The 18244-nt window shown below is 41.6% G+C and overlaps 1 protein-coding gene and 1 long non-coding RNA gene across 2 annotated transcripts in view; one reads left to right on the top strand and one right to left on the bottom strand.

The window, feature by feature from the left end:
• ZBTB10 (zinc finger and BTB domain containing 10) overlaps positions 1-7353 on the top strand; it is a 35081-nt gene extending 27728 nt beyond the window's left edge. The window contains exons 4-5 of the mRNA XM_074944194.1: positions 1664-1839; positions 4566-7353. Coding sequence (XP_074800295.1) covers positions 1664-1839; positions 4566-4871 — 482 coding nt within the window. The 3' untranslated portion in view covers positions 4872-7353. The remainder of the gene's footprint in view (positions 1-1663; positions 1840-4565) is intronic.
• Positions 7354-10989: 3636 nt separating this feature from the next.
• Positions 10990-14243, bottom strand: LOC141981354 (uncharacterized). The gene is made up of 3 exons (XR_012637742.1): positions 12265-14243; positions 11411-11515; positions 10990-11163 (listed from the first exon to the last, which is right to left on the bottom strand). It is a non-coding gene; the product is annotated as an uncharacterized LOC141981354 (long non-coding RNA).
• Between the last annotated feature and the right edge of the window lie 4001 nt (positions 14244-18244).

Below are 18244 nucleotides of genomic sequence, written 5' to 3'. Positions count from 1 at the left end.
GGGATGCTGTGGGGCAAGGGTGCACAGCCCCTGCTGCAGCTACTGCCACAGGGCTGTGGCATGTGCAGCCCCCGCTCCAGAGCTGGCTGCGGGACAGGGGTGCACAGCCTGACTGCAATCTCTCCACTCCCCGCAAACCACAGGTCAGGGGCTGCAGGGTCCTGATTCTAGCTATCCAGCTTGCAGTTACGAGCTGCTGCATCTGGGCAGGGGTGCACAGTCCTGCCTCCAGCCACCGCTTCAGCTGCTGAAGCAGAAGTCAGAGGTCCAGTAAAGTCACAGAATCCGTGACCTCTGACTAAATCATAGCCTTATACATTAGTATTAGATTTTTAAATTGATCATTTTTGTTGGGGATTTTTATGGCACTCTGAGTGGCTCTCTTTTTGCCTTTTAAAGATGCAATACCTGGATGCAGGAATAGTCACTTATTTTTTTTCAAGGTCCTGATTCCTGAGAGACATTTTTCACACTACAATAACAACAATGGTAATAAGTAAATAAAAAGGTTTTGCGGTCCATTTAAAAGCATCTGACGGTCCGAATTTGGTCTGCAGTCCACCTATTGACTGTCTCTGCCTGGAAGCATACGAGTACAGGTTCAGTCAGTTCTGGGATAAGATTTCTTAAAGGTGACTAGAATTCAAATAAGTTAGTTAACATTACGGATCTGTTAGATGCAGCAAATGTGAGTGCTCAGCTATTGAAAGCCAAATTTTTGAAGACTACAAATACTTAAAATCCATGGTACAAATGAATTAATTCTTTGCCAGAGGGAGCAGTAGTACCTTCTGTTTAGACACACACAAGTCTTTGCTTTCTCCTTCCTGATATCAGCTCCCCAGAATCCATCCTATGCATAGCCACCTGCTCTTAGAAAACCTCTTTTAAAAGTTTTGGTGGCAGTTAGGTCCATGTGCCTGTATCTTGTGTTCCTGTCTTCCCTGGGTGAACATATGAACAGCCATCCCCCATAATGGTTCCTGAGTTCTACTCTGTCCAACTGCACTATAGTCATAGGACCCATTCCTTTCCTTTTGTCATATAGTAGTGTAGTATCTTAACATTTCTTGTAATTCGGGTTTGTGCATGGCCATTGAGCTCTAACATCCCTGGCCCATGGGTGTAATAACTAGCTCTTGCCTCCTGATGATACCTCGGTTCTTCACTACCTCTAGAAGCTGTATCTGAGCTCTGAATTAAAGGGGAAGAAGGGAGGGTAAATGAGGTTCTATGGAGGCAATGCATAAGTAAATTAATGAAGTTAAGTAACTTTGATTATTCTAAAATTATAATACAACTTGCTATCGATATAATGAACCAAAATACCTTCCATATTTTTAACAAATTTTTATATAAACCAATAAAAACAGGGTTTTTCCCCTCAGTTTCAAAGAATTGGTCTGTCCTTGGTTCTGGAATCTTTTTGTATGAGAATGAGACTTTGAGGTGTCCTTATTTACTAGATAGGCACCTTCAGTCAAATTCTGCTTCCTGGGCCTACTGTATCAGTGGACCCCAGGGAAGCACTGTTCTGACCTGGGTAACTTTGACATCTGTATGGTGCAAAAGCCTTTTGCTGTTTCAGCTGAACTAGAATGTATCAGATGATAGTCTTGTTTTATTTTGTTTCGTTACTAAACACTGGGACTTTTTTTTTTAGGTGATTCATCTGCTCTAATCATGAACAAACTGAAGTGTCCACACTGTAATTATGTAGCCAAATACAGAAGAACACTAAAGAGACACTTGCTCATTCATACAGGGGTGAGATCTTTTAGCTGTGACATCTGTGGGAAGCTGTTTACTCGAAGAGAGCATGTAAAAAGACATTCCTTGGTGAGTAACATTTTCTCTGTCTTTAAAGCTCTCAAATGTTTCTCTATCTTTTGATAGAAACAGTTTCATAAGAGATTTGACACGTGAATAGTCTGTTTTACCGTGAAGTAACCAAGTTTGAGTCTACTTGGTGCCAGGACAACTATATCTCTCTTTAAATTCCCATCTGGAAATCACACTATTGTAAGTGAAATTTGTTCCAAGATATTCCGTGGAGAGGGCACGGGTATTTTGGGGCAGATGTTTTAGGAGGATTGAGGAAGTGACAGAAAAATAAGAGCAGAAATGCGTCATTTTATAGGCTTAGTAGACGAGAAGAAACCTTCCCTTGTTAGGGCAGCAGTTGAATATAATATCCTTTCATTCTCTATTACTACTTCACCATTTTCTGCCCAAACTGACAACTCACTAATCAATTTCTCCCAAGTGCCTTGGTGAAATTGAAGATATGTTCATTCCAAAGCCATCTGATTGGATGATGTATTATGCACTTTAAAAATCCAAGTTGGGGCGACCAGTGTTTCCAACCTGATGCTGAAAATGAAAACTTGCCTTTGACACTGATCCCATGTAAAATGCCATTGAACAGTTACATGCACCCATATGGCACGTTAGTGAGTATCTAAATGGCCATAAGAACTCATCTTGAAGTGCTGTGATTATGTGAGAAGCCAGAGATGTGTGTATATTCTAGGCATTTCAACAGGTATTTTCTATGTAGTTTACAAGTGATGAGACAGATGAAGTTTCATTTTAATTCTTGGGTTGTATAAATCCTAGGTGCACTAACATTTCAGCTTTAGGGAAGCAATAAAGGCGGGTCAAATTGGTAGCAAAAAAGATGGTGGTATTTTTCTTTAGTACCCTCATGAGACACCATTGCGGAAGATTGTGATTGCATTTTGAACATCTGCAACTTCTGTGGGTGACTTGGGCTTGGCCCCCTCTGTTATCCGAATACATCCACAAGCTCCACTGGGTTGTTTGGGCCTCATTGAGGGGAAGCTCAAGCCCATAAGCCCTACTGGGCTTCTTGAATTTGGCTCCCCTTTGAAAGGGCAGGAAAGACACATTCTGCTAGGCTCGTTAGACTTGGCTGCTTCTTGAGTCAGGGAAGGGAAAATGGCAGTACACTATAGAGTCTGTTCATTCAAGGTTTCTAAATGAGATGTCACACTCAGTGCCCTGTGTAAATCTTCCTGATATTGTCCTCCCTCTCCTTTCTCATGTATACTTCTGTGAGCAATGAAGCTGTTGGCAATATCAGTTATTTAAAGTATTGTCATTGAGCATCTGAGTTAGCTGCCCCATTCATTTCAGTGGGTGCTAGTATCTCTGAGGAGGAATTCCAGGTTTTGCCAGCATCACTGCATCTGTTAAACTTAGTTGGCTTTTAACATGTTATTTCAACAACCATTGCACGTAGAGCCTTAACTTTTTTAAAAATTAAAGCAGAGCAAAAATTCTGGGGAACAAGAAAGCAACAGGAAAGAGGTGCTGGTACACAGTACTGCTGCCTACTGCCTCAGTCTGAGCTCAGAGTAAAAGAGAACACATTGTATTAGTAATATATACCAAGTTATAACTGTTCCGTGGTGGTGTAGTTTCAGTACCACTCGAGACTTTAACTGCAGTGAGCAGCTGTTTCTGTTAGTAAGTAAATTTCATTTGAGGAATGGGTTTTGTTGCACTAGGTATGGGACAATATCCGAGTTAGTCTGAACTATGAAAATCTATTGCTTCTGAGAACTATACTGATGCTACGCATGCGTAGAATCAGTAATCATCTGCATGGATTTTTATTTTTTCATCATCCTTCATTGCCTTAAACTGAGTACCAATTTCATTCTTGTCTACAGAGGAAACTTTTTCCGTATAATCTGAGAATTTAAACAGTTATACCAGTATAACCTCCTGTGAGCACACTTGTATTCCAATATAAGACTGACTTTTTACTGTTTACATTGTGTTGCGTAGGAAGGCATTTAAGCTAAACAAAAAACATTCTTCTTATAAATATCGTAGAGTGGTTATGCTGGTATAGTTATAGCACTGTAACTGTTAACATATTCCCCTATAATCAAGGCCTAAATGTTATATGGTGAAATACCTCCCATCCGACTAATTTCCATCTGGTTTTTAAATTGTGCGTTTCAGTGATTTGTTGAAAAACTGTTTTCATATCGTATCCTTAAACAATAATGGAATGGTTACAAATGTATGCATAAGGCGTTCAGTCCCATATAAAGGTCTTGAAAATAATCTCTCCATAGAGAAGTGGGAAGCTTTTCCTAGGGAACGAAGGGGCCTAAGCCATTAATTTATGCAGGGTTTAAGCTAATTTATTTTTAGTTTCTACCCCTTAGAATAGCAAAGACAGTCTTCTAAAAGATGACTCCGTGGAACTTTATAGTGTCTTTTTTTTTCAAGTGTCTATATAAAACTCTATACAGCAGTGAAACTGACAAGAATCATGCCAGTCTGATCCCAGCCAGCTGCTTAATCTGTAGGCAGGCAACAGTTAAGGCAGTGAAAATATTGCCTTTCAACCTTCAGAGGCCCTTTTGTCTCCCCTCTCAGCCTTTGGCTAGCAAAGTTTATATCAAAAACTCTTCTGATGACCTCAAAACATGAACTGACTTCAAACAATTCATGCAAATTCAGCAGGTTTTTCGAAATATTGCAAATGTGATTTTCTTCTAAATAACATTTCTCTTCCTGTTCAGGTGCATAAAAAGGATAAAAAGTACAAGTGTATGGTGTGTAAGAAGATCTTCATGCTAGCAGCCAGTGTTGGAATAAGACATGGATCTCGACGCTACGGAGTGTGTGTAGACTGTGCAGATAAATCTCAACCAGGAGGGCAAGAGGGAGTAGACCAGGTGCAGGACACAGACTTCCCTAGGGATGAAGAGTATGAGGAAAATGAAGTCGGAGAAGCCGATGAAGAGTTAGTTGATGATGTAGAAGAACAGAATGACCAGTCTCGATGGGATGAATCTGGGGAAGTCTGTATGCCTTTAGATGACTGAGGGTGTACTGCTTAAGGATGCTGCAGTTGGACACTGTGGATTGACAATTTGAGTTCTTGGACTGAAGGCTTGCAAAATATGGTACAGGCTGGATGGTAGTTATGTTGCTGTGAAAACTGTAGGGTCAAAGCCTTATAGCAAAAAAGGATTATTAAATTTTTTATGATATTTGCACAGGACTGTACAGCATACAACCATTTGGTTGAATTATACAGAGTCCTCACATCTAGTCAGTTATCAAAAGAAAATGTATTTTTTATTATTTATAGGATATAGCTACTTGGGTCCTATTCAAACATGGTAACTGTACTTATTATGTTATGCATTCATGTATCCTTCAGCATGAATGAAGAAAATTACAATCTTATGGAAATACATGACAGCTTCCCCAAATCTAATCATAGTTTCAGTGAACCAGTGAGGCTAATTTGGGCTAGTGGCTCTTATTTCCAAGAATAGGGCTTTGCCACACCACTCTTGCCTCCCCCTTACCCTTAATGGTCTAAACTACTCAGTAACTTAAATATGCAGTATAGGTAATATCAACATGCTAATGAAATTGACTTATATTGGTTGGCTTTAAGCCAGCCTGTGGTGTAGGTGACAAGCACTGGAGAAGATAATATTGGCATTAATTTACTGACTTGATTTCTTGACAGTTTTGAATTTGCAAGAAAGCTATTTCTCTTTCAACAAATGCAGAATAATCACACGAGGAAAAAATGATTAATAATACTGGGAAGATTGTGATTCAAGTATGAGTAACTTTTTCCTTGTCACTTAAAAAATTTTACTATATTAAATACTTGCTGCCTGTTTTAGGTATCTTTTTGTTGGCAGCATTCCCTGTTGACCATCTTTTTTCCTCCAGTGTATACCTCAGTCCAACACAAAGCTTAAAGAATCCCCAAAATGGAGAAAGTGTGTCATAGAAATATTATGACATCTGACTTTGTTAATTTACGATTAATGTCTGCTTTTGGCTAGTTTTGTTATGCAGTATGAATTTAGACACTAGGCTGTTGTGCCCATTGTTATTCATTAAAATGAACACAAATGATCTAATTTTTTTAATTCTTTTGTATTTTTCTGGGGTGTTTCTAGTGTTTAATGTTAAATTATGTTTAACTTGGCGGCTTAATTTGATCGAACGTTTTTAAAAAACAAAACAAAACCAAAAGCAAAGTGATATTCATTTGAGTTCACCATTTAGAATGCTCCACTCCCCACACTCTTTACTTCAGTTTTTGAGGAGGCATTGAAACTTGAATTTTTGTAGCCATGGACTTTTTTTCTAAACTTGTGATACTGTACCAATGATTTCAGGCCTCTTTCTGAGGGAGGGGAGGGTATTGCACCTTTAGGTTAAACTCCTTCGCTTCATCTAGCCTAATGAATTAGCTGATCATTGGACACTGCATTTGATGTAATACTATGTCACAATGAATAAATATGCACAGCATTTATCATAACACATAGCTAGGCCAGTGTGACTGTACTGTATTAAAAAATTGAGGGTCCCCATATTTTCAGCTTTTGTTTTAATTTTAAAAATAAGTATATTTTCCTATTTTATATCAGGTAACTAAATTATGCTAGTTGTGTGGAAAACTTTGAACTATGCTTTGATGGACAGAATCTTAATGGTGCTCCATCTGATCAAAGTTGGTATGTATTTAAAGAGACAAGCTTTACTGTTGTCTATTTCAGTAGAACAGTGATTTAATGTTAGACATTGTTTCTGCTGGAGGAAACTGAGATAAGTTGAACTACAGTTATATGCGTATTAAAATGCATCTTTTTTAATCATCCAGTTGTTTCATGGGTAGTTTCCACAGCACTATAAACCTGACAGATGACTAGTTTTTGTTTTTTGCTTTTTTTTAAACTGAAGAATACATCTTATTCTCATTGTTCTAGACTGAAATGTGTAATTCTGGTGGGGTCCAAAGTAGAAATTAGTTGGGCAAAGATCCTATGAAAAAGTATTTTAAACGTTAAAAGTAATGTTCTGCTTTGTGAATATGTAAGTATAGCATAAAGATTTTTTCCATCCCATTTATCCCCTTTAAAACCATAGTTTACAATTGGTAGATCTGTCTGTGTGTGTGTATATATAATATATACACACGCATATATGAAATTCACCTAAATCTGCTTTATTAGAATACAGCTCACTTAATGCTTAGAAACTGGACCTGGCTTTACATTCTTAATGTATTTTACTTTTTTTCTCAAGGTATGAACTTATTCTCTTGAAACTGAATCTTCTTTTACTACTTAAATCATTTATGTATATCTGGTAAATTATGACCAAATTTGTTGTTAGATTGCATACAGTAAATTGAAATATACACTTGGTACACTACAGAATTGTTGTGCTTTTGTTCTGGTTATATTTTGAAAAACAGGGTTTAATATAGATTGAGTGTAACTTATAAATATTCAAACATTCTTATAATTGACTGGCCTTAGACTCTTCTGTTGTATTGTGACAATCTCTATGTGGTTAGTAACATTTACTGTTTGGTGTCAGAAATTGTTTTCTTACTGTAACACGAGACGCTCTTAGTCATCTGGTGTGAAATAGGTAAGTACAGGAGATGTGCTTGTTCAGAACATGGTTTATAACCTGAGTACTCTGAGTTGGTTGTCGCTCAATATTTTTCATTTTAAATAAATGATAAAGTAATTGGGGGCTGTGATTTAGTAGAACAGTGAATAGAAAAGTGACACAGTGGATTTGTTTAGCTACCTTTTTATATATCCTAAAGAAGCAAAAAAAGACACAAACCCTTCCTTTTGCAGGCTGTCTGTAGTACAGAATGGGTTTTTTATTTTGCAAAGCTGTGATGCCTGCTCTTTAGAAACTCATGTAAGGCATTTCTTTTTAGCCACTTGTTCATGAGGCAGGGTGATAACATTCATAGGATGCAGACACATGATTTTGATTAATAATTTCATTCTCCTTATCAAACTTTTAGCTACAGCTAAAATAGATTAAAACTTGTCATAAATTGCACACACACATTAATAGCATACAGTACCCAAGGAGCATCTTCCCATTGTAATGTTAAAGGTATGAAACACAAAGATGGACTTTTTTCCATCACACAAGAAATTCACAGTTAAGAATCTGTTGTAAGAGTTAATCTATCATTTTTTTTCCTAAGTGAAATTAGTTTGTGTCTGAGTTCTGAGACTGATAGACATGATCCTTAATAGATACAGTACAGGCGGCGGGAATTGAAGGTATCAGTCACAATAGTAAACTTTTTTGTATCTATAAATGGATACCATACATCGCAGCTCTGTTTTTACAGCTTGATATTACCAGAACCTTTTATTTCCATTTTGAGGGGAATGGGTACCAGCCGATAACTTTTTCTTTAAGTCCTGGACGCCAGCCTCCAATCAACTTCTTGTCTCCCAACAGCTGACGTAGCTCTGACCATCTGAGAAAAGCTTTGTTAATTATTTGACATTAGCTTTAAATTGGTAAGATTTTAATAGAGCTCTCATTAATAAAGTAGAGACGGCTTGTTTTTTTTTTTTTTTTTTGCTTGTCTTTCAGATTCTTAATTCTGTTCAGCCAGAGTTGGGGAAGGCACTTTACTACTTAATATGCATCCAAAGAACTGGTGTTGAGTCACTTCTTGCTTCTCTAAGATTCCTTCCTCAACAACTCAGCTTGGGGAACATTTTGATGGAAGAACTGCCTCCAAAAGAATGAGAGAACAGAATACTTGGCACTTCTAAAATGCCTGTCATCTAAGGTTCTTAAAATTCTTTGGAAACATAAAGAAAAGCTTCTGCACCTGTGCTTAGACTCTGCATAAGTAATCTAGATAACCGAATGTGTGACCAACCTGCTTAACCTGTAATCAGAAGTCTTCTATTTACAGATGGATGAAGGTTGTTGTCTATATGACAGCTAGGTAATTTCCCTTCCTTCCACACAACACAAGTGTATTCCACTAGAGACCTGACTGCATCCTGGGAAGAGCCCATACATCTACCAGGGCTCGCAGATCTGCAGTGTAGACATCCCTTCATACATTCTTGCTGCTACAACAAAACATTTGTCTGTACATTTAGCTTATCTTTAGGAGGTGGAATTTGTGTGCGGTGATTTGATAGTAATAAGATCTATCATAGGTGTTTTGGGAGTTCAATTCAGACTGACTCGGAGTGATAAGAGGAAAATATACTTGCTAATTGCCAGTTTTTCATCAAGTCTCTAATTGGGCCAGTCTAGGGCCTGGTCTACACTACAGAGTTAGGTTGACATTAATCACCTTACGTCAACCTATTTGTCCATGATCTGCCCTCCAGATTTCGCTTAGATTTGTCTTGGACTGATGTAAGTAGCCTCTTAAGAGGCCAACCCCCCCCCACACACACACACACACACACACACACACACACCTCCCTGAACAGCGTAGAGCCATGGTCGACCTACTGAAGTCAATGAAGTGAGAGTGTAGATACTGCATGACCTGTGTCAGCCCAAACAGTCCTCCGGCAGCTGTCCCATTCCCTGTGATTGTGACTGCTTTGGTCACAATTGTAAAGTCCACAGCGCAGAGGTCACAGAGACCAGAAACCACCTCCCCTTTGTGTTTTTGAAATGCCTTTTCCTCATTGTCCACCTTGGCTAGCACACCTAGCAGCTTACCCTTGTTGTGGGCAAGTGCTCAACAACTATGCCAGCTCCATGTACTCCTGCCTGGAGAACATGGGAGGTATTGGATCTCCTGGGGTTGTGGGGCAAAGAGGCTGTGCAAGCACAGCCATGGATTAGCTGTAGAAATGTGGACATCCACAAGCAGATTGCACAGGGGAAGAAGGAAAGGGGATATGGTGGGATCAGCAGCAGTGCTGCCTGAAAGCAAAGGAACTTAGCCGGGGATACCACAAGGTCAGGAAGACCACCAATAGATCTAGTGCTGCCCTGCAGATCTCTTTTGCAACTAACTTCATGTCATATGTGATGGAGACCCCATCAGTGCCCCCACTGACAACTGACAAGCCCAAGACACCCCTGCTGTGAATGGGGGCAGGAGGGGGATGTAGCAGGGGATTCCATGCTGCCAGTCAAGATCTATTTGAGACTTTGCCACAGTCTAGCCAGTCCCCCCAGACAAGCACAGATGAGCCTAATGAAGGGGAAGGGAACTTGGGTAAGTATGTGCATGCAGTTTTTTCTTACAATATTTAAATTTTAAAAAGATGATGCCCATCCTGTCCCCAAATTAACAAGAAACAAGTGTAAACTTTTCATGATTTTACACACTTGAGAAGAGAATGAGAAAGAGAGGTATAGAAGAGGTAGATTTGGCATCTACTTTTCATTCCCCTGTTGGGTTGTGGGGAGGGAGGCATGTGGAGCACTTTAACATACATTGGGACATCCCTCTTATCCTCCTGAAAGATACTCTGCAATCCTTACTCCAGGGGGAGTTTTGCACCAATAATTTAAAATTCTGTGCACAATATTTTAAAATTCTGCATATTTTATTTGTCAAAATAACAATATAATCATGTCAGTTTCAATTATTTTGGTAACTTTTCAAAATACCTGCAGATATGTCTGTAACAATACAGACAACAAAAAAAGATTCAAGAAATGGTTTTTGACAGATTTCTTTCTAAGCATATTAGTACAGAACTTTGAGTAATTCATTCAAACTACAGTACAGAACCATATTTCCCGCACCCCTCAGAAGCAGTGCAAAGGCTTACGGGAGTCAGGGGTAATAGAGGAGCTGAGCGAGAGTGAAGTAATTGCTGGGAAGGAGCCTGGGAGTGAACCTGGAGGGTTGGGTGTGGGTGGGGATAGCATGGTACAGGAGCTTGGGGGGGACGGGACAGGTGGAGGGGAGGGATTGTTAGGGAGCCTCCCCCATGCAGACCCTGGCTGACTCCTAGACTCTCCCAATTATTCAGGCACATCTGCTCCCATCCCCATGTCTCCCTACACCCCCCACTCAGCTGCAACCCACCCCTCATCCACATCTGCAGGACACATGAATTCAGCATGTGCTCAGTGGTACACAATTCCACCAGGCATAAATCCTCTCTCAAGAGTTTCTAGGGATGACTTTATTCTTTCTTCCTCCACAATAGGACACTTTCCCATGCCATTCTATGGTGAGTTCGGCTGGCACCATTCCTGTAAACAAATTAGTGATATACAGGCCCAGGCAGCTTTAGGTTGCTGGTAGCAGCTGTATTCTCTGTGCCTTTATGATCCTTAGGGAAGAGAGAGATCAGCTAAAGTCCCCACTGCCTGTGAAAATAATGCCAGTATTCAGGTCCATTGCCCTATATTCTTTCACATGGAACGGGAAGTGAAATTGTATAGCTTTGTGCAACCAAAAATCTTTCTGCCCTTGCCACTGGTGGGCCACACTCACCATGGTTGGAGACGGAGGGCAATGCTGAGCCAAGGCGCACCAAAGCTGAAGTGTCAATATTCTTTTTTTATTAAGAATGCCTATGGGAGTAAGGAAAGGGTGTCTTGAAATGTATCTTACCTTTTCCATTGGGATTGTAAATCCAATGGCATGTCTGTCTGTTTTTATCAGCAGTCCCTGGGATGCCTGTCTTGTGCCTCCTCGACATCCACAGAACATCTAACCCTGATGAGGATGAGAGAGAGGATTAGGCAGGACATGTTCTGTGAGATCCTGCATGCCAGTGTTGCACTGGACCATGAACAAAAGGGTTGAAGGGCTAATATGACCAACAGCTTGGATAAGGAAAGAGGACAGGAAAAAGGCCCAAGAGTCCCAGGAGAGGGAAATGCACCACTTTCTCAGACAGCAAACCCAAATGTTGCAAACCGTGGTTGGGTCCAAAACCCCCAAACTCTTGACCCTTTGCAGTCCTTGGAGAACTCCATAACTGCTGCTTACTACACCCCCTGTAACATTCCTAGTGGCATTGTGGGCTGCATTCTTATCTTGAGCACTCCATGCTGGGAGACAGGAAGGAAAACCAGTTTCACATACACTGACCTGTGTGTACCACAGTTGGTGCTTGTGTAGCCACAACAGACTACTTTTGTGCACTCAAATCGACATAAATGTTTGTTCCCCTTCCAGTTTTAAAATTTCACCCTGTTAATTTATTAAACTAGAATAATATTGCCTATGGTTATTTTGCATATTGTTTTTCTGCACTGTTTTTGCCAGTCAAAGTTCTATTTTTGGAGAATCAAATTATTATTAGTTCAGAACAAATATTGCAGAATGCATGCATAAGGAAAGAGGACAGGAAAAAGGTTGCATGATCCAGTGCTTTGCATGAACATGGAAAAGTATCCCTTTCTGTTGATGTACTCTGTGGCAAGATGAGTTGGTCCCAAAAGAGGGATGTGCATGCTTACCTATTGCCCCACTGCAGTTCAGGAACCCCATTATTGCAAATCCATCTGCTATTCTTGCATGTTGCTGAGAGTCACAGTCCTGCATAGCCCTATGCGCTCGCATGACAGCTGCCCCCACTGCAGTTTTTTCAGCTACAAAATTATTTCCTGCTGGCCAATACCAATTTGGTGTTGCAAGCTTCCACAGTGCGATTGCCCACTCACTTCTCCACTGTCAACACCGCTCTCATTCTGCTGTCCTTGTGCTGGAGGGCTAGGGCAACCTGGGCACACAGATGGAGGAATGTGGCTTCTTGCATCCAAAAGTTCTGCAGCTGCTTCTCGTTCTAAATCTGCATTACAATGCAAGCCCACCAATCCGTGCTCCTTTCTTGGGCCCAGAAGCAGCAATGCACCATCTGCAGCTGCTCTGGGAATGCCCCCAAAAGTCCTTAAATTGTTTTTTTGCTATATTCCTTGGCAGACTGTCCTTGAAGAAATTGTCATGTCCCCCATGGTTGCAGTATTTCCTGCAGGTCTGCAAATGCAGGAAGATCATGTGACCTGTATTTGCAACGTTCATAAGAATAATGCAGAGCTCTCCATGCTTCTGTCAGAGATAGTGGAGATGGAAAAGTGCTGCATGGGTCTGTGGAATTTTTTTCAAAGATGCATGAAAATTATGGGATATGGATGGCTTTATGGGATGGAGAAAGTTGCTTGCTGGGAACTTGATGCCTAGGTTCCAGAGATCTCTGGGCAACTCATTTTTATCCAACACATTCCAAGAACTTCCCAAAAAGAATTGCACCAGATAATGGTATGTGGCACACTGGGTATCTACCCCTGGTGCACAGCTCTTCTGCATAGACACAAGTACTCCTGTTGAGTGTGCCCAGCACCAGTGCAAGCAGCCAGGTCTGTATGTGCCCAAGTGATCTACAAACTTTGACCGCTGAATGCTAATATTGTTTGCATTGACCATGGTTTGTAGAGTAGATATGGCTTCTATTACCCTAACAAGGTAGGGCAGACCCATAAGCTTAACTACTTTAGCAGTTTTAAGATTTTGGTTAAAAGATTTCTTAAAACCTCAACTATAGGACATCTTTACTACTAAGCCACTGTCGGGGTAAGGGGCAACTATTCTTCCATGTTGGTCAGCAAAACAGGTTTCCCATCTTACCTAAAAATTTTCTAGTGTGGTGCCTAGGGACCTCCAAACAGGGAGTTAAGGCCTCATGGTATTGAACACTGTGCAAACAAATTGCATTTCTCATTTTGCAAGAATAGTCAGTTTTTGGTTAATCATTTTACTTTATTTTTAAAAGGCTTGGGAAGTTTGACTTTGGAAATCTGACAAGAAATAAATATGGGATAAACTGGTTATCTTCTCTGAGAACTTTCTGGTACCAAGAGGAAATGAAGAAAAGAGAACCTGATATAGATCAACCATTGGAGGCAGTAATGGTATGGTGAAAAAGCAGTTGGATTTGTGGAATATTTGAATGCAACCAATGAAGTGAGCTGTAGCTCACAAAAGCTTATGCTCAAATAAATTTGTTAGCCTCTAAGGTGCCACAAGTACTCCTTTTCTTTTTGTGAATACAGACTAACGCGGCTGCTACTCTGAAACCTGGAATATTTGAATACCTCTTGTGATGAAGACGTCTTTTTGTGTTAGATGCTCTCCTCTTGAATATATTGGCCAGTTAACTGGGTTTAAGACTAACAACTTGGTGCTACCACTCTGGTGGAAAACCCAAGAAATCTACTACATTTTATTGAATCCCTGGGAGGTGGGCTCAAATTTTGTTGAAGTGCAGTGCCAATTATGTTGTCAGTTACTATGTATCTTAGTCTCTCGTGGCATTCTATTATCTAGTTTAAAAAATCCAACACTTTTTTTCCTTTACTACATGCTAATTTATTTTTATTGCCTCCTTTTTTAACAAGATTATATGCTATTTGGGACTGAGACAATCTTCTGTACATTTGGTGCTACAGAAAACTTGATCAAGATTAGATATCAATGTACTGAATAAAAATAGTTGAGTTTGGCTGTAGTATACAGAATTTTATTTACAAACCTGTGTCTTTGTAATAAAGGCAATAGGAGTTCGACAGAAGTCTGGGGTCCTGATAACTCCAAGGTAGAAAAAAAAACTTGGCACCCACGTGAAGAGAGGAGTACTTCTAAAGACCTCAGTAGCACTCTTAGATAGGGCCAAGCAGAGAATATTAAAAACTTAGTTTTATATGTGGGAAAGTCGTAGCAAAACAAACCCTTCTAATATACTTTTTACTGACATCAAGCAAGGAGTTTCATGCAGGTTGGAGAATAAAATGTACAGTAGTGAGTAACCAAATTTACTTCATTTTAGGTACATTGTATTTTTAATTTATAGCAATTTGAACCCAATATTTGCTTGGCATTTGCTTTCATTAAGATTTTCAGCTATGTGAAACATTTTTCCTGTTATGAATTGGATTTGTATTTGTCAAAATTCAAGCAGCAAACAATCACTAGCACACTTGTAGAATAAAAATATAAAACTTCAAGGTTCATAACATTAGTATATGCCTTCATTTCTTTTTCACTATTAGAATGTGGATGCTCTCCAGTTAGGCAAGACAGACTCCCCACCCTCCTTGATGTGTGTAAGATCGGCTAGGACATACACCAACTAGTATACAATCCTCAGTCCCAAATACTTTTTAAAAATAAAATTAACTGATTATCTGGCTTTCTATGATGCTACTTAATAGGAATTTACTATGTTATAAATGAAGTTGGAAGTATACTTTTTTTAAAGTAAAAATTCTAAATGCAGACTTCTATGTTAATGCAGCTTGAGTTAGGAATTTAGATCCACAGGTCATCTAACAGTTGATTTTTTTTTTTTTTTTTTAAGGTTTGCGCTGTGCTTTAAACATGAGTTAAGTGCCACATAGTATTCATGCTGTTAAATGTTGTCGCTGCTAATTATTTGTATCACTCTAGCACCAGTCATGGATGAGGACCCCATTGTGCTAGGTGCTGTACAAACACAGAACAGACTGATCCTGCCCCAAAGAACTTACAGTCTTAAGCTTGCCAGCTAATGCCAAGCAAATATTGGCTGAAAATAAAAGATAGATGCAGATGGGGACAACAGAGACAATAGAGGTTGGCATGATGCACAGTGGTCTCAGCACACCAGTTACCTAATTGCTGTCAAGTTTTTTTGTAAGTATGGAAAAGGAGTTGTTTAGTGAGGGATTTGAAAGATAGTGAGTTTTGCTGATATTTACTTGGAGCTCCTCCCAAACGTGTGGGAGAGAAAACACTGAATTTGAGTCTGAGAATTTAACAAGTGAGCAATGGAGGCTGGTAGCATGGACTCATCAGGAGCAGGAGCTGACATCTTGATAGTGATTGAGAGATGATGGGTAGAGTGGGGATAGGTTCTGAAGGGCCTTGGAAGTGAAGACAAATAGCTTTTCTTTGATGTGTTAGAGAAGGGGGGCAGAGGGGCAATGCAGAGAGAGGTGATGGGTGGGGGTCCAAGGGAAGGGCTAAGAAAATATTTGCAGCAGCATTCTGAATGGATATATACAGAGCAAGGTTGTATCTGTTGAGGCCAGAGATATACATTCTTAAGTGCAGTTTGGCTGAACTAATACTGCTGTAGAAACCTTAAACTTTTTTGAATGTGTCTGCCTTTTCAAAAGGACAGATCTATAACTGTGTAGAGCTGAGAGTCTGATGCTTTAAACTGAAGCGGTTTTCAAATTAAAGTGCAAACATGTTTTGTTTTTCTTATGGAAACTTTTCTACTCATCTGAAAAGGGCTAAATGGATTTTGTTCAAAACTTCCAAAATGGTCTCCTTTGTTTTGAGACATAATTTAATTTACTTTGGGCCAAAAATAAATTTTTTTGAGAAAGCTGAGAATGAACTTGACATTTCTTCCTTAATTTGAGTTGATATAGGTAATATAATACTAGATTAGTTCAACAAAGAATTTTTCCTGTTGATCTTGAATGCCAAAAGCTCACTAACTTTTAGTTCTTCTTCGAGTGGTTGCTCATGTGTATTCCACAATCGGTGTGAGTGCTCGCCATGTGCACCGGTGCCAGAAGTTTTTCCCCTAGAAGTACCCATGGGGAGGAGCTCCCCCCGTGGCCCCTAGAGTGGCGCCTGCCTGGTGCGGTATAAGGGGAGCTGCACGCTCCCCCCACCCTCAGTTCCTTCTTGCTGCCAGTGAAGGTGTGTCAGAACTGCTCTGCTCCAGCTTTGCTGTAGCTCACCCCAGAACGGTTTGTTCGTTCAGCGTTAGTACCTGTAGTTAGTTAGCTGTTCAGTTAGTTTAGTCAGTCAGTGAGCCTGAGCCGGGGCGTGCCCCGTGCCCCGGGGTTTAAGTCGTGTGGCTCTTGTAGGCGTTCTATACCAAGAAGTGACCCGCACGCAGACTGCTTGGGAGAAACCCATATCAGCTAAAGGTGCAAGATTTGCAAGTCGTTTAAGCCTCGGACCAAAACAGAAAGGGACATTAGGTTCCGGGCCATCCTGATGGAGTCGGTGCTGACCCTGACCCCGACCCCGGCATCCCGCTCCGAACCGGTACCTGGCACCGCGGCGTCGGTATGCGGCGACTCTCGCCACTCCCCACCCATCTCAGCTCTTTGCAGCGGCACCGAGGGAAGTCTGGGACAGAGGCAAGGCCCATGTTGGGCAGTCCTCTTTCCCAGCTGGGCCCTAGGCCTCCGACCCACATTGAGCAGAGTAGCCCAGCCCCTTCGGAACAGGCCTCTCTGAATGTCCGGATGCCGTCCACGCCTGAAGCCCTCCAGGTGGCCTGGGACGTTAAGTCCATGTCGGTGCCCAGAGCACTGCCGATGTTGGCCCTGTGCTCCAGAGGGGTGACCAGAACTTCAGAAGCACCGTTGGCCTCCTTCTCCAGACCCCCGAGAAAGGAGTCGGTGGGACGTACGTCCTTGGCACCGTGCCTGGAGTCCAACCAGGTGGTGGATCCTCTGGTGCTGGCCTCTTCGCCCCACCTGGAGGAGGCGATTGCGGCCCTGCCCCCTCCATCCTGCAGGAGGACTTCAGGGGCCACCAAGAACTCTTAGAGGATGGCAGCAAGCCTCCACCTCCAGGCAAAGGAGATGGAGGAGCCCTCAGACTCTCTGTTTAATGTGTTGTCCCCATCGGCACCAGGTAGGGTGGCCTTGCCTCTCCATGAAGGGGTGGCTAAGTTTTCAAATGCCCTGTGGCAGACACCAGCCTCGTTGGCCCCCATCTCTGAAAAGGCGGGACGCAAGTACTTTGTACCCACTAAAGGGCATGAGTACTTGTATACCCACCCGGCGCCCAACTCCCTGGTGGTCTAGTTGGTCAACCACAGGGAACGGCAGGGTCAAAACAAAGACTCTTGGAGACTGGACTCTTTCGGAAGGAAGGTTTTATTCATCTTTGAGCTTCCAGTTACAAGAGGCAAACCATCGGGTTCTCCTGGGCCAGTACGAATTCAATCTGTGGGGCTCCCTGCCCAAGTTTGAGGACTTCATCCAGGAGCGTGATAGGAAGCAGTTCAAGGCACTAGTGGAGGAAGGGGCAGCAGCTGCTGGGGTGTCCCTGCGGGCAGCCTCGGATTCTGCAGGCACGGCCACACTTTCAATGGCCTCCGCGGTGTCCATGAGATGGGCGTCACGGCTCCTGCTCTCTGGGCTGTCCAGCGAGGCGCAGTCTTCCATGCAGGATCTCCCGTTTTGACGGGAAAGCTCTGTTTGCGGAGGAAACAGATTCAAGGCTGCATGGCATGAAACACTCCCGCACAACCCTCCAGACTCTGGGCCTCTATGTCCTGGCTCCGGCAAAACTTAAGTTCAAGCAACAGCAGGCTCCCGCCCAGGCCACTCTCCTGAAGTACAAAGCTGCCCATAGGAAGCAGTGGTACTATAAGAGATGCCCTCAGAGGCACTCTCGGTCTGCCCCCCAGCCTGGGTCCTCCAAGGG

This window comes from Natator depressus, chromosome 2 (assembly GCF_965152275.1).
Source record: "Natator depressus isolate rNatDep1 chromosome 2, rNatDep2.hap1, whole genome shotgun sequence".
Lineage (NCBI taxonomy): Eukaryota > Metazoa > Chordata > Testudines > Cheloniidae > Natator > Natator depressus.
The sequence above is the reverse complement of the archived record's forward strand: the minus strand, read 5'-3'. Positions and strand labels throughout refer to the sequence as shown.